Source organism: Molothrus aeneus, chromosome 5 (assembly GCF_037042795.1).
Source record: "Molothrus aeneus isolate 106 chromosome 5, BPBGC_Maene_1.0, whole genome shotgun sequence".
Taxonomy (NCBI): Eukaryota; Metazoa; Chordata; class Aves; order Passeriformes; family Icteridae; genus Molothrus; species Molothrus aeneus.
In genome coordinates, this window is record NC_089650.1 from 6,371,851 (window position 1) to 6,384,484 (window position 12,634).

Sequence of the window (12,634 nt, forward strand, 5' to 3'; positions counted from 1 at the left end):
CTGGAAGCCTTGTGTTTTACAGGCTCAGGGGCCCAGGACTCAGTGCTGCCAGGGAACGTGAGCCTGGCGTGGGCTGAGGTTGGCAGCCTGCTCCCCTGGGTTGGCTCTGCAGCAGGCATGTCAGAGCTGGCTGCTGGGAGGAAAGGGTGGGGACACCCAGATGAAGGGAAGAGCCAGCTGTTCTGAGAAAAGAAATGGTAAAAGGAGAGGCAAGAGGGCATTGGCAGGTGGGGGGAGGAGGACACCTTTGAAGAGGGGCAGGACAGATCTGAGGTTGGGATCAGCCATCCTTCAGGTCAAAGGCTGAGCCCTGGTCTCCAGCTGCCCTGAGCCTGGCAGGTTGAGGGAGTCTGGTCCTTTCAAAGAGAGTTTTCCTCCTCTGCTCATGAGAGGGGATGGAAACCCACACAGCTGGCTGTGAGCTGGCAACTGTAGAGGGAGTGAGCACCTCTGTGTGGTTGGACAGCAGTGCTTTCCCAGGTCTCCTGTGCAGCCTTGGATGCAGTGATGGGGCTTCCTCGGGGTGTGCTGTGGGAGAGCTGTGGAGATCTGAGTGCTGCTGGTGTGTGAGCTGCTCACAGCAGGGGCTCCCAGGGCTGGGAGGGGTCTGTGCTCCCTGGGGAGGGGGTGCTTTGGACATTTCCAGGATTTATTGCAAGCAGTGCTTCTCTTTTGAGGATGAGTGTTTAAGAGCAACCTCACCCACACTTATGGAGGAGGAGCCCACATTGTGGGGTGACCTGCAGTCAGATTGTCACATCCTTTAGCAAATTTGTCCTACCTACACAGCTGATCAGCCCAGAGTGCCTACTCAGGGCTGACTGTGCCAGCAAAGGTGGCATCTGCTGTTCAGGGAGTGCATCACCCCTTTCTTTGCTCTCTCCTGGAATGGGACTCAGCACAGTTTGTACCCCCCAGCTGAGCTGCTCAGAACATGATTTTTGCTTTTCAGTCTGGGTCATCACACTAGTGAAATCACTCACATGGAAGCTGGTGTGGTGAGATAAATGTGTCCCTACCCATAGCAGGATTTAAAAACCCTGTGAATTATTGCCTGGTGGGAAGTTCTGAAGTCTGAGTGTAACTTCTGGTACCTCCAGGCTGGCAAACAGAAATAACCTTTTTTCCCCTCCTAGAGAATGATTTTCACACATTGCTGGATAAAGTTTTCATTTAGGTTGACTTTCTTCTTGTTTTACCTTAATGTCACAGGTCATTTCCCATCTACAGCTTTGCAGAACCCCTGCCATGTTGCTGTGAAACACTTCAGTATAGATAAATCAAGTTTTTAGGTCAGCTCTGCTTACCTAGGCTTATCTTAATCCCCTTTTCATATCTGGATAACCTCTATTGCACCTTTTCCTCAGTTGTGCTGGGTCATGCCAGTGCTCTGTGACAGGACAGCCAGTGGCACTGTCCTCCACAAGTAGGGTCAGAGGCAATGCAGAGCCAGCACATGCTCCTTCACCTTGCAGTCTTTCAGGACTTTGGAGACAGCCCTGAAAAGGCAGAAGATGGAGCCTGTCCTATCTGATTTTGATGCCAGATCTCACAAGGGAAGAATCAGTCTGTATTTCTTTGGGTATGGGACCAATCCACTCAACCAGCCTGTGGGGTAGGTGAAAGCCAAGAGCTTTGAAAATGGCATACTTGGAAAGTTTAATCACAAAAAAAGCCCCAAGTAAACAGAGACGTTTTCCCTTACTGCCTCCAGGACTGGCCTCAGTGGTTTATCCTGAGGATCCCCCTCAGTCCAGGGTTGATTCCCCTTATACATCTCTCCAGCCTCATTTGTCCCCAGGGCAATCCAGCATGCTCTAATGGGATGTGATTCACTGGCTTTTAGCACACATGGAGGATTTTCTAGAGCCACCATTATAAACAACCTCTATAGAGTGTGCAGGCAGGAAAACTGACTTCTTCCCCACACTGTAGCATTGGGGACTTTTGTCAGCTCCTGTCAGCTTCCCATTGAGGGGCTGAGAAATGCTCCTCTGGTGGGTGCAGGCATAGCCTAGCATGTGTTGGATATGTCCCACATTCCCTCCCGCATGCCGCTCTGGTTTGACCACATGGGAGCATGAAAAGATCAATAGGAATTTGGCAGGCACATAAGCAGACAAAGCAAAACACAAAAGAGTGATAGCATTAAACACAGCAATTAGAAAAAGAGAAGAGCTGAGCTGAAGTATCTTGAGAAAAATGGTGTAACTGGAATGCCTGCTACTGGTGTTGGTCATGAGAAGCTCTGGAAAAGCAGATCAAAGCTGAGACGGATACAAAGAAAGCTGCCTGGACAAAACCACAGAGGGATTGCTCACTTCTAGTGAACACCTGGACACTGTAAAGACTTCAGCAGTGCTTCTTGCTGACAGAGCTCTGTCCCATGAGCTGTGTTTGTATTCTCAGCATATGGCACAGGCATGGAGGGGTCTGCATGACCCCACAGCAATTGCTCCTTCTTCACCCGCGCTCTGCCTTTTGCTCCACCTACCTGATGGTGTTGGTGAGACTTGAGCTTGGCCACAGAAGGTTTAATGTAATGCTCTGTGGAGATTCATTCTGCATGTTTGTAGGATGACATTGAGGGATGCCCCTAATCCCACTAAAGTGGTGGAGCCTTAGAACAGTGGGAATATGTGGCAGCCAGCCGGGGCCATGCTGTGGGGTTTGCTGAGGGAGAGTTCCTGCCCTGCAGAGGTCAAGAGGACATGGAGTTAGTCTCTGACTGCTGTAGCTGATATTTACAAACTCTGGGCCTTCACCCTGCCTGCCTGTGGCTGCTTTCTCATCTTGCTTTCTTGTCAGGGCCACAGTTCAAGGTTTGGAGAGGTGCATGTTGTAAGGGAACAGGGGAGAAAGTTCTTCTGCCCTGATGCACCTCCCTTCCTTACGTCCCACCACCCACGCACGAGCTGGGTGATAATTTGGTGGGGGGAGCTGGTGGAAGGGGTGGGACAGGAGGAGGAGAGAGGGTAGTCTCTGCCTTAACTCTTGCTGTATCTGTTTGGCAGTCCGTGGATTCCCTGCCTGGGCTCCAGTGGGACGGGAGGGGCTTGCCTGGGGGAGACCGGCGCTGGGTTCAGGTGAGTTGGGCGTTTGCTCGTTGAGCAGATCTGGCTGGGTGTTTGTGTCGCCCTGGGAGTGCCATGACTCCGGTCCTCCCGCAGCCAGCTGCTGCACGCCAGCTGCTTGCTGTGCTCTGGAGAGTGGGCCAGCAAATCTGCAAGGGCAAAATCTTCCCAAGGTTCAGTAAGGCAAGGGTGAGATGGACAATAAGGAGGAAATAATCCATTTGGATCAACCCAGGGAAGAGGTTTTTCTTTCAATCGTTCCTTTGGAAAAAGAAAGGACAGGCTGAGATGCTGCACAGGGGGTACTAGGGAGCTGAGAGTGAAGAGATGCCTGAAGGATGGGTAATTGATCCTGAAGGTTGTGGCAGCAGAGAAAAAGGGAGAGAGTGACAGATAAGTACTCAGACAGCAGAAATATTGAGAACAGAGACAACAGTGAGCGAGACAGGGGCAGTGATGAAGGGCAGAGCTGGCTGGTTGATAATAGGTACAGGAGCCAAGGCAGTAGGAGTGGAGTAGGCTGTAGGCATTTCAGCTACTGCCAGCATGAGTCCTCTCCTCCTGTGCTGCAGAGGTGCTGACCCCAGTGCATTGACTTGAGAGCTGCAGTTTTAAAAGATGAGCCTGGGAGTGCACTTCTTGTTCTCCTTGCCCTGAAGTTTTCATCAAATTTGTTCCTGTAGGGCTGAGGCAGGGAGACAGCACAGTTTCTGCATGTGCTAAACTCTTGGGATCTGTGGGCATATTTGTGAGCAAATGCAGGCAGAACACATGAGGGTTTCATAACACCTGATCTGTGTCTTCTTAAATCAACAGTGCTTTTCAAGTAATCACTACTAATCAGGGCTTTCATCTCATGCCAGTGGAAATACCATTGCCCTAGTTTTTCCTCTTTGACAGCTGGTGATACGAGAGGCTGAACTTTGGACCTGACCTTTGCAGCTCTGCAGCAGCCCAACTTTTCTGGATTCATGGTTGCAGATGTGGTCCTTGTAGAGGGCAGGCTAAAGAGCCTATGCTGTTTCTCTACCTGGCTGTGGTCCTGGGCAGGGCTAGAGGAAATTTTGGGTGCTGCAGGCTGGAGAGCAGGTTCCAGGCCCCTTAGAGGGTGCAGGTGGGATGCATTCCCACCACATTACAGTGTGGCATTATGGCAGGAACTGCTGGAAAATACTTAAGGCGCTGCTGGAATCATGGTCTCTGTACGCCTCTGCCTGTGCTGATTTCACTTGATGTGAGTTGTCCTGAGCACCAACTGGGGTTGGCTGAGCCTGCCCAGAGTCTGACACAGGGTGCTGGGCTTGTGCAGGGCTGAACAGGGAGCACAGTGTGGGGACAATCATGGCAGGGAGCCCTGTGGCCCTGCTCTGTGCTGGCCACGCACATGTCTGTGCTAAGGGACCAGGCTCTGCCACACACACTGTTGGCTCCTCTCATCCTCCCTGCTGGGAAGCATAAGGCAGTGTGTTATGCCTCGGCCTTGCCTGGCTTTTGGAAGTGTCTTGCTTGAGTGCTCTTTTCCTGTGCTTCCTGTTTCTCATCACTGACAGCAAATGTCCCCAGGCTGTGCTTTTGGGAGGTCAGGCAGGGTGTGCCTACCTGGAGGAGCTTAGATACAAGTGCCTGGAGCAGTGTGGTGCCAAATTCCCTGTGCTGCTCTCCCACCTCTGAACCACTGGCTGCAGTGCTGGCTCCTCTGCTCTCCTGCTCTAGCAACTTTCCTTCCCACTCTGCCCTCACCCCCAGCTGCAGGGATGGCAGCAGCTGGCCAAGCAGGCCTGGGGGCTGGCAGCCTCCATCTCTTCACCTGGCCTGCCCAGGGCTTCTGGCTGGTGTCTTGCTCCATGAAATTGCTGCCCCAGAGAGGTGGCAGCCCTGCAGGCACCCTGCAGACTCTGTCTTGTCCCTGTGGAGCACCTCTGGGCTGCACCACAGGTCGCTGCCCCATTGTGCAGGGACCTGTTTGCAGAGGGAGTGCTGGAGCAGCGTGGCTTTCACCCTCTGTGCCATTCACCTGCTCTGCTCTCCAGCCAGTGACAGGAGCTGTGCTGGCCACACGCTTTGGCTGCACACAAGGACCTCTGATCCAGCCCAATGCAGCCCCAGGACTTTGGTCTGACAGCTCCAGCCATGGGGTAGGTGGCTCTAGGGACTCCACTGGGGCCTGGCTGGATCTGTGGCTGTACCAGACTTATTGCTAGTGCTCTGTAAGAAGAATGGATCCTGCTGTGGCTGGCCCTCCTGCTGTGTTGCACTGCATATAGCCAGATTATGGCCTGAGGGGAGGTCTTGAGATTATCTGGTTTGGTGCAAAGGCTGGTTTCTAGTCCTATTTAGACACCATTTATGGACTTCATCAGTTAGTCTTGGTTTTTTTTTCTAGGCTAGAGAAAGAAACCACCTCTGTGTCTCTGTAGCCCAGAGCAGGGATGGTCATCCATGGACACCAACAGAGACCCACCTGGCTCTGGGAATAACAGCCTACCTTGCTTTTAGCAAGAGATTTGCACTGATCCTCAGAAAAGTCCAGCCACTGTTAGAAGCTTCAGAGGGTCTCCTGTCCAGCAGCAGAAGTCAGAGCAGGATCCATTTGGCACCCTCCTGCACTGGGGGTGTGTGCTCTGAAGGGTGATGCTCTATAATCCTTGCATCTTGTGTTGCAGATGTCCATGCCATCAGTGAACTCGCTCATGAGGAACTCACTGAGTTCCTGATCTCACTCTTTCTGGTGTCAGTAAGTAGCAAACTCTCTGCACAAGCATTGCTCTTATTTCACACTGGAGAAAACATAGGTAGGATCTGATTCTTGGAACAGTCTCCTGTGCCTCATGAACGTTTCTGAACAGATGCTTTGAGAATACCCTGCAGCCCACAGAACCTGGAAGTTAATTAGAAAGTGTAAAGAAGCCAACTAACTTTCAATTGCTTGAAATGAAAGACATTTTAATTTCAAGTGCTGTCCTGAAGTTGATCAGTTTTTCTCTTTGTACATCTTTCCTTGCCTTTCTCTGTTATGCAGCTGGAGTGAGCCATTCTCCAGCAGCATTCCCGTTTGGAAGCAGCTGTCTCTGCTCGTGTAGCTGTTCTTAGATTGGCTGGAAAGCACTTTGCTTCCACTGCTAATATTTTCTTGTCCATCTCGCAGAGATGACCGGTTCCAGTAGCAGCCCCCATGCACTAATTTACCCGGGCTGGCTCCTTAAGCTGTACCTCGGCGCTGCTGTTCCATGCTGAGCCCTGATTTTCTGTCTCTGCTCCCACCTCCGCCCCCGTCTCCTGCCATCAAAATGCAGCGCAGGGTTTCAGCTGCTGACTAACTGCTGGCTCCGGTTGTGCAACCCGAGAATTTTATGTGTCCTCCTGCTCCTCCTTTTGTAACACAGCCCAGTCGTCTTGCTTCCTGATTCCTCCCTCCCCATCTTAAATTGCAGTTTATGTGCTTGGTTGCTGCTTGTTTCAAAATGAAACCAAGAAATATAAATGCACTGCAGCTGTCTGTGTTGTCACCTGTGATTCTGCAGTTCAGGCAGTACCTTTGAGTGTCCAAGGGAGCTTTAACACTGTGATTCCTCTCATAAATGTTATCAGCTGCCTTTTAGAGACATTTTTGTCTGCTGTTCCCTCTGTTTGACTATTCCCTCTGGAGATTGTCCTCATCTCATTTGCCTTATGATAAAACAGCAAAATAGGTCAAACAGAGGATGTTAACTTCCCAGCAGTAGGAACTCCTGTCTGACAGCAGTCGGGAACAGGCAGTAAGTTTGCTGAAATAAAAGCTTTAGGATAATTTCTATTGGCTTCTTCCTCTGGTGCCAAAACTCCAGGTGGCTTCTCTCTCATCTTGTCTTACTCTTGTTCCTTGCCTCACCTGAGGAACTTTGAAAAAGCCCTTTTTTACCCTGAGAGAGGCTGAGGATAGCACTGTATTTTGCTTCAAATGATGCTTTCTTTCTCCTCTTTTCTTATTACTGCCTCTCTCCTTCAGTGGCATCTTGTTTCCAAACAAAGCCAAAAAATGCCATTCTCCTGCATATCTGCATTGTGTGTTCAGCACATCATAGGCAACTGCTGAGTGACCACAATGCTTCAGAGATGTCCTTGGTTTTCCTTGCCTTTTGTGGCCATACTTGAAGGATCCCATGGTGATAGGCGTGGGACAAACACAGTCCAAAATTTGTGACCAAGGGGAGACTGTGTTGCCTCATTCAAATATTCAAGAGTGGAACTTGTTGCTCTGGGTCTATGGCTGCCTGCATGCTGCCTTCTTTCTTTTCGGGTCCTGCAGGAATGCAGATGTATTCTTGTTTTCCCAGCCATAAATCTTTTGGGGAAAGAAATTGTGGCTATCTCCATGCACCAAGCCCAGTACCAAATACTGTACCATTTCCTATGGAGCTGCATAGAGGGAGCTCACTGCTCTCTGTGGGAAGATGACAGACTACAGGTCATTTCTGTGAAGGGCAAAAAAACCATCTCCTCCAAGTGCTGAGGGCTGAAAATACAGCAGAGCACCTCTGGAAGAGACAGGTGAGGTCAGAAGGAGCTGAGGAGGGAAGGTGGTGGTGGGGAGAGGCTGCAGGAGCAGGATAGAGGGTGGATTGCACCAAGATGGCATTTTAGCAGTTGGGAAAAGTTTGTGGCAGAGGAAGAAAAGAGTCTGGGAATGAAGTGGTCATAGGGTTTTTCTCCTAACTTTGGTGAAGAAACAGCAAAAAAAGTGCAGGCGAGCAGTGAGGGGCACAGTCTTTACTCCAAACTCATGTATTAAGGAGGGGGCAACCAAAGGAAGAAGAGAATGTTTGTCTGTTGGGGAGGATGTAACCCAGTAGGTGGCTGTGACTGCTGTGGGAGAACCAAATTCTTCCTAGCTGGAAACAAGAAGTTATTTGAGTCCCCATCTGGCCTAAGAACATACAGAGCAGGGGCACAGTAGGATTAAATGTTTAGGAAAAGAGCCAGGAGGTGTATGAATAGACTTTCTCATAGAAATGGTAGGCGAAGCAGAGAGGGAAGTGGAGGGGATGTGTAATGTGCATGGCTTTGTCTGGGAAGGAAAAGTTGTATTTCATGCCATGAAAAGCCAGAACTTTAGGCACCAGTTTAATCCACCATCTGTTCCCACTTGAAAAGATTTGATTTCATAGCCAGGGTGCTTTCCCCCTTCTTAAAATAGGAAAATGAAGGCAGAAGTGCTGTGTCTCCCCTGCTGCTCTGTGTTTCTCCCAGCTGTGTTCCTCATTGCAAATTCTATCCTTCATGTTGGTCTGTTCAGGAGTCAGAGGAAAGATAAAAAGTCCTGGTCCAGGTGTCCCTGAGCTGGAGGCTGGTGACAGGGTTGGGGCTGTGGGCTGGCACTCATACATTCCCTTCCCAGGGCTAGATGAGAGGAGGTGATTCTCTGATTGTGACCTTCCTCTGCACCCATGTGTGAAACAGGTCTAGCAAAAATGAAATAAACCCACAAATATTAGCAGAAATAGGCTGTCTCTTGGATCCACCTTACATTAAAAGAATAAAACCCAAGAATTAGCTAGTCTTGTCCTGCCAGCTTCCTGGGACATCCTCACCAAACCCAGACTTAAACATTGCTGCACTTGATAACGTGTCCTGGACTGCAGCAAATTGGAATGTGCCAAGGACTGTGACAGATCAAACATGTTTCATTAGGTATGTGTTACTTTTTCTCTCACATTTGACAGTGCGTGGAGCTCTGCTCCTCTGAGACGAGGAGGCTGTGCTGCAGCATTGGAATAAACTGATTAGCCAGCTAGCAGGCCTTGTTGCAGGCAGCCAGTGGGGAGAAAGGGCTCTGCCTGGGCTTTAGAAGCTGAGAAATGGCTGGCAGGAGGACCTGATGATTCCATCTCCCAATCCAACCCAGCAGAAGGGCTGAGTGCAGGGAGAAAATCTGGGACTGGGGAGCTGCAGAGCTGCAGCTGCAAGCCAGCATTTAGGGCGTGTGCCTTGATTCCTGGGCTTCACCACCTTCTTTAAATGTGGGGTTAGAGGTTTGTTAGGAGCCTGTTAGAGGGCTGATTCACCTTCCCACTCTCATGTAGATCCACAGGTGTCGTAGTCCTTGGTGGTTTGGCTCAGTGCAAGCCATACGAGCAAATAGTTGCTTTCAAGAATATGGACCATAAAGGGCAAGGGCTGGAGATAAAACAGAGGTTGCTTCCTCAGTGCCCTCATGCATCTGCATTTGACACCAAAACTGGTTGTGCCCACTGCAGCACTACCCCTATATAGGCTCTTACTGGCAATAGTTCTAAAAACCTCTCAAATTCAGCAGGGACCAGGATCTTTCTGCCTTGTTTTTGAAAAGGATGTTATATTAGCCTGGAAGATGATCTTCACCAGCCTTTGACTGCTCTCCTCTCTGGTTTATGTTCCCCTGATCTTGTTGCAGCCCCTCTTACACTGGTTGATGTCTTGCATGAGACTGTCCTCCATTCAGCATCCATGGAAATCTGCTGCTGGTAGCAAAGCAAATAGGATGAGCCCTTCAGGAGAGCAGATGGGGGAACAAAGCCTGTTGTTGCCCAGGGCATTTGGAGAGCAATTGGTGTATTACTCTGTGAGATCTGATTTACTTTCGTTACTTGAATAACAGGAGGAAACATGCCTATGTCAAAGAACTGCTTGTTCTGCTGTGAACATTCATTAGAAATTGTCTTTTCATACACAAGCATCTTTCTTTGCCCCAGGGCCTGATATATCCTGAGGGTTAGCATTTAGGAATGATTTCCTTTACAGAACTAAATGAGACACTGATAATGATGCTGCCTTGTGTGGATAAGTGTGAGCATGGCCCACCAGCTCCTGCTTCCTCCTTGCCTCATTGGAAACTACACCCAAACAAGTGCCACAGTGTTCCTTGGCTGCTGGGACAGTTAGATATTTGGGCTTACATTTGCTGTTATTTCCAGTTAGGTCAGGTTCCCTGGTAGTCCCCACTCACTATGAGATGGCTCATACCTGGTGTTTGTCCAGAGGGACATGGCTGGAGGGACACCAGGCACAAGGAGGGAGGGAATAGTTTGGCATCATGGTCCTGGTGCACTGTCCTGGTGCAAAGGGTCAGTAGAAGATTTGGTGGTCCTATAAGGTAAATGACATCAAAGCTGATGAAGTCCTGCTCACCACTGAGCTGCTGACTGGGAGAGATCCTTGGCCTGAGCTGCCTCCAGAGCCGAGGGAGAGAGCAAGTTAAATAGTCCAGAGCAGATCCAGAGGCAGTGGAAATCTTGAGTATTGTGGGTGATGCAGATTGCTGTCTCTGTGGCTCCCTGAAGATGGGGATGTTCCTTTAGGTGGCACAGTAGGAATGAGAGATGTGCTATTAAAAAACTTATTGAACCACCAGCAAAATGAATTTGTAAGTTGCTACAAGGGAACAAAACCCTGGTTTCTGTGCAGCCCCAGCTGATGGGAATGGAAGCAGAGATGCTGCTGCTTTGGAGAGACTTGTTTCCAGTCTATTTTCCTAATCTCAACAAGGGAATGTGTGTCCCTTGCTAAAGCAAATCACTTCTAGAAAGGCCAGCTTCTGCTCAGTAATGCCACCAGTTAGATGTGCCTAAATTTACATACTGATACTGGAACCACATCTTATTGCGGTGTCTGGTCCCCTCACTCCTCTTCCCACGAGCGTGTACTGCAGCAGCTCCCTACATCCCATGCTCTCCTTCCCTTCTGTCCCACAGAGCCATGACAAGAGCCATATCCAAGGAAGGAGAACGCAATGGGGCCACCATGTCTCCTGAAGAGATAAGAATGGAGGAAATGGAAGAGAGAGGCCAGTGGCGGAACAAAATGGAGTTTGTGCTGTCAGTGGCTGGGGAGATCATTGGCCTGGGTAACGTGTGGAGGTTCCCATACCTCTGCTACAAGAATGGAGGTGGTGAGTGCACAGCACACGTGAGTTGTTCTAGATCTGTAGGTATGCTGAGAGACATGTACATGCCTGCACCCAATTCTTCTATATACTCCCTAAGGTGGTATTCCCTTATTCACTCCTTCAACAAGTTAGTTCCTGCCAAAACCAGGAAGAATAAAAACTCAGGGTGAATCCAGCTCCCCAGTGGATACTGTTCCTTAAAGCAGTATTCTCAAATCTGGAATCCTGAAAAATTGACCCCCAGTAACAACTTAAGGCTGTTGGGCATCTCAAGAAATTATTGGTCTTTAGAAAATATCAGGTGCTGTGAGTGGTCAGAAAGCCAACATCAACCTCCTCCTACATATTCCCTTTTCCTACTGCTGGTGTCAAATCCATCCTTTGTTACAGAGGAGGAAAGGCCTAGATAGTGCTGGTATCCTAGCCAAGGCCTGATACACTCTAGAAGGAGATTTCTGCCTCTTCCCCTGGAGCAATTCTCACAGTGATCAAACCACTATTAGGAAAATTCAACCCCAAAAAAGGTTCATTCACCTTCCCTTTTGTTTCTCTGCGTGCCTCTCCTTTTCTCTTGTAGTAATACTGCAATAAGATCATTACATGGTTAAAAGTTAAAATTTCTCATAACAATAAAATGAAACCGTAAGGGAATAATTGACTGTCACTAACTTTTCTCAGTGAATAAAAATCTAACTTTATAAAAGAAAAGGAGGAATAGCAAATTACATGTCAAATCCAGCAATAACTTCTCTTTTGTTCTTGTTCTCTAAAAACACCCTGAATTAATGGTCTGGGATTTGCTTCACACCCCTCCCCCCTATTCTGAGCTTCCTTTCTCTGCAGACCATGCCCCAGAGGCCTTTCTTTTCCAAGGTGCCATGAGCTTTCACCAATAGCTGAGTGGTTCCACTGTAATTTTCCCCAGGGCTTCCAAATTCCTGTCCTCTGCTGTTGCTGGAGTTTATCCAAATTAAACAAGAGACAAGAAATAAATCCTCAAAACCAGTGAGGGGCAGGGTAAGAAATGGTTACAGAAAATGGAATTAAGTTTTTCTTGCACCTGGAATGATTTTTAGCAGATCCTCCAGTTTTCTTCTCCAATATTTTGATGGGAGGCACCCAAGAGCAAGTCAAATGGGCACAGGTTAGGAAACACTGGGGATGCATCTGATTGAGGAGCCCATTCTGCAGGGATGCTTTGAGAGAGGAGTCATGGGTTTTGCATGGAAAATTTCTCCCTGAGCTCAGATGGTATCTTTGCATAGTTTGTGCCTGTGGTACCCGGTTCAGCAGTCCTTGCAATTTGTATGCTAATAAGTGTAAGTGAAAAGGCTACTTTTGTTCACTTTAAATGTCTATTGAATAACATTTTTCTTTTTAATTAAACTGCTCTGGAATAGCTAAGGCTGTGATTCAGAGGGCAAGGAGGCTAGGCTTGGGAAAGGTTAGGATGGGAGTGTCCTTCCCTCACAGCTCCCTTGCAGAAAGTATGCTACTGCTGTAGAAGGTACTTTTCTCTCTCCAGGGCTCTAGGGAACCAGAAGACTGATACAGAACAAGGCAATGTATTTCCCATGACACTCAAAAGCATTCTCAGCATTGGAAAAGTTATTGAAATTGCAAAAAAAAGGCATTTTCCACCTATAAATGCTTCATCCCT

The 12,634-nt window shown here is 48.8% G+C and overlaps 1 protein-coding gene across 1 annotated transcript in view; it reads left to right on the forward strand.

Annotated features, from left to right (window-relative positions):
* Positions 1 to 5,168: 5,168 nt before the first annotated feature.
* LOC136556382 (sodium- and chloride-dependent betaine transporter-like) overlaps positions 5,169 to 12,634 on the forward strand; it is a 32,754-nt gene continuing 25,288 nt past the window's right edge. The window contains exons 1-2 of the mRNA XM_066549559.1: positions 5,169 to 5,209; positions 10,781 to 10,977. Coding sequence (XP_066405656.1) covers positions 5,169 to 5,209; positions 10,781 to 10,977 — 238 coding nt within the window. The remainder of the gene's footprint in view (positions 5,210 to 10,780; positions 10,978 to 12,634) is intronic.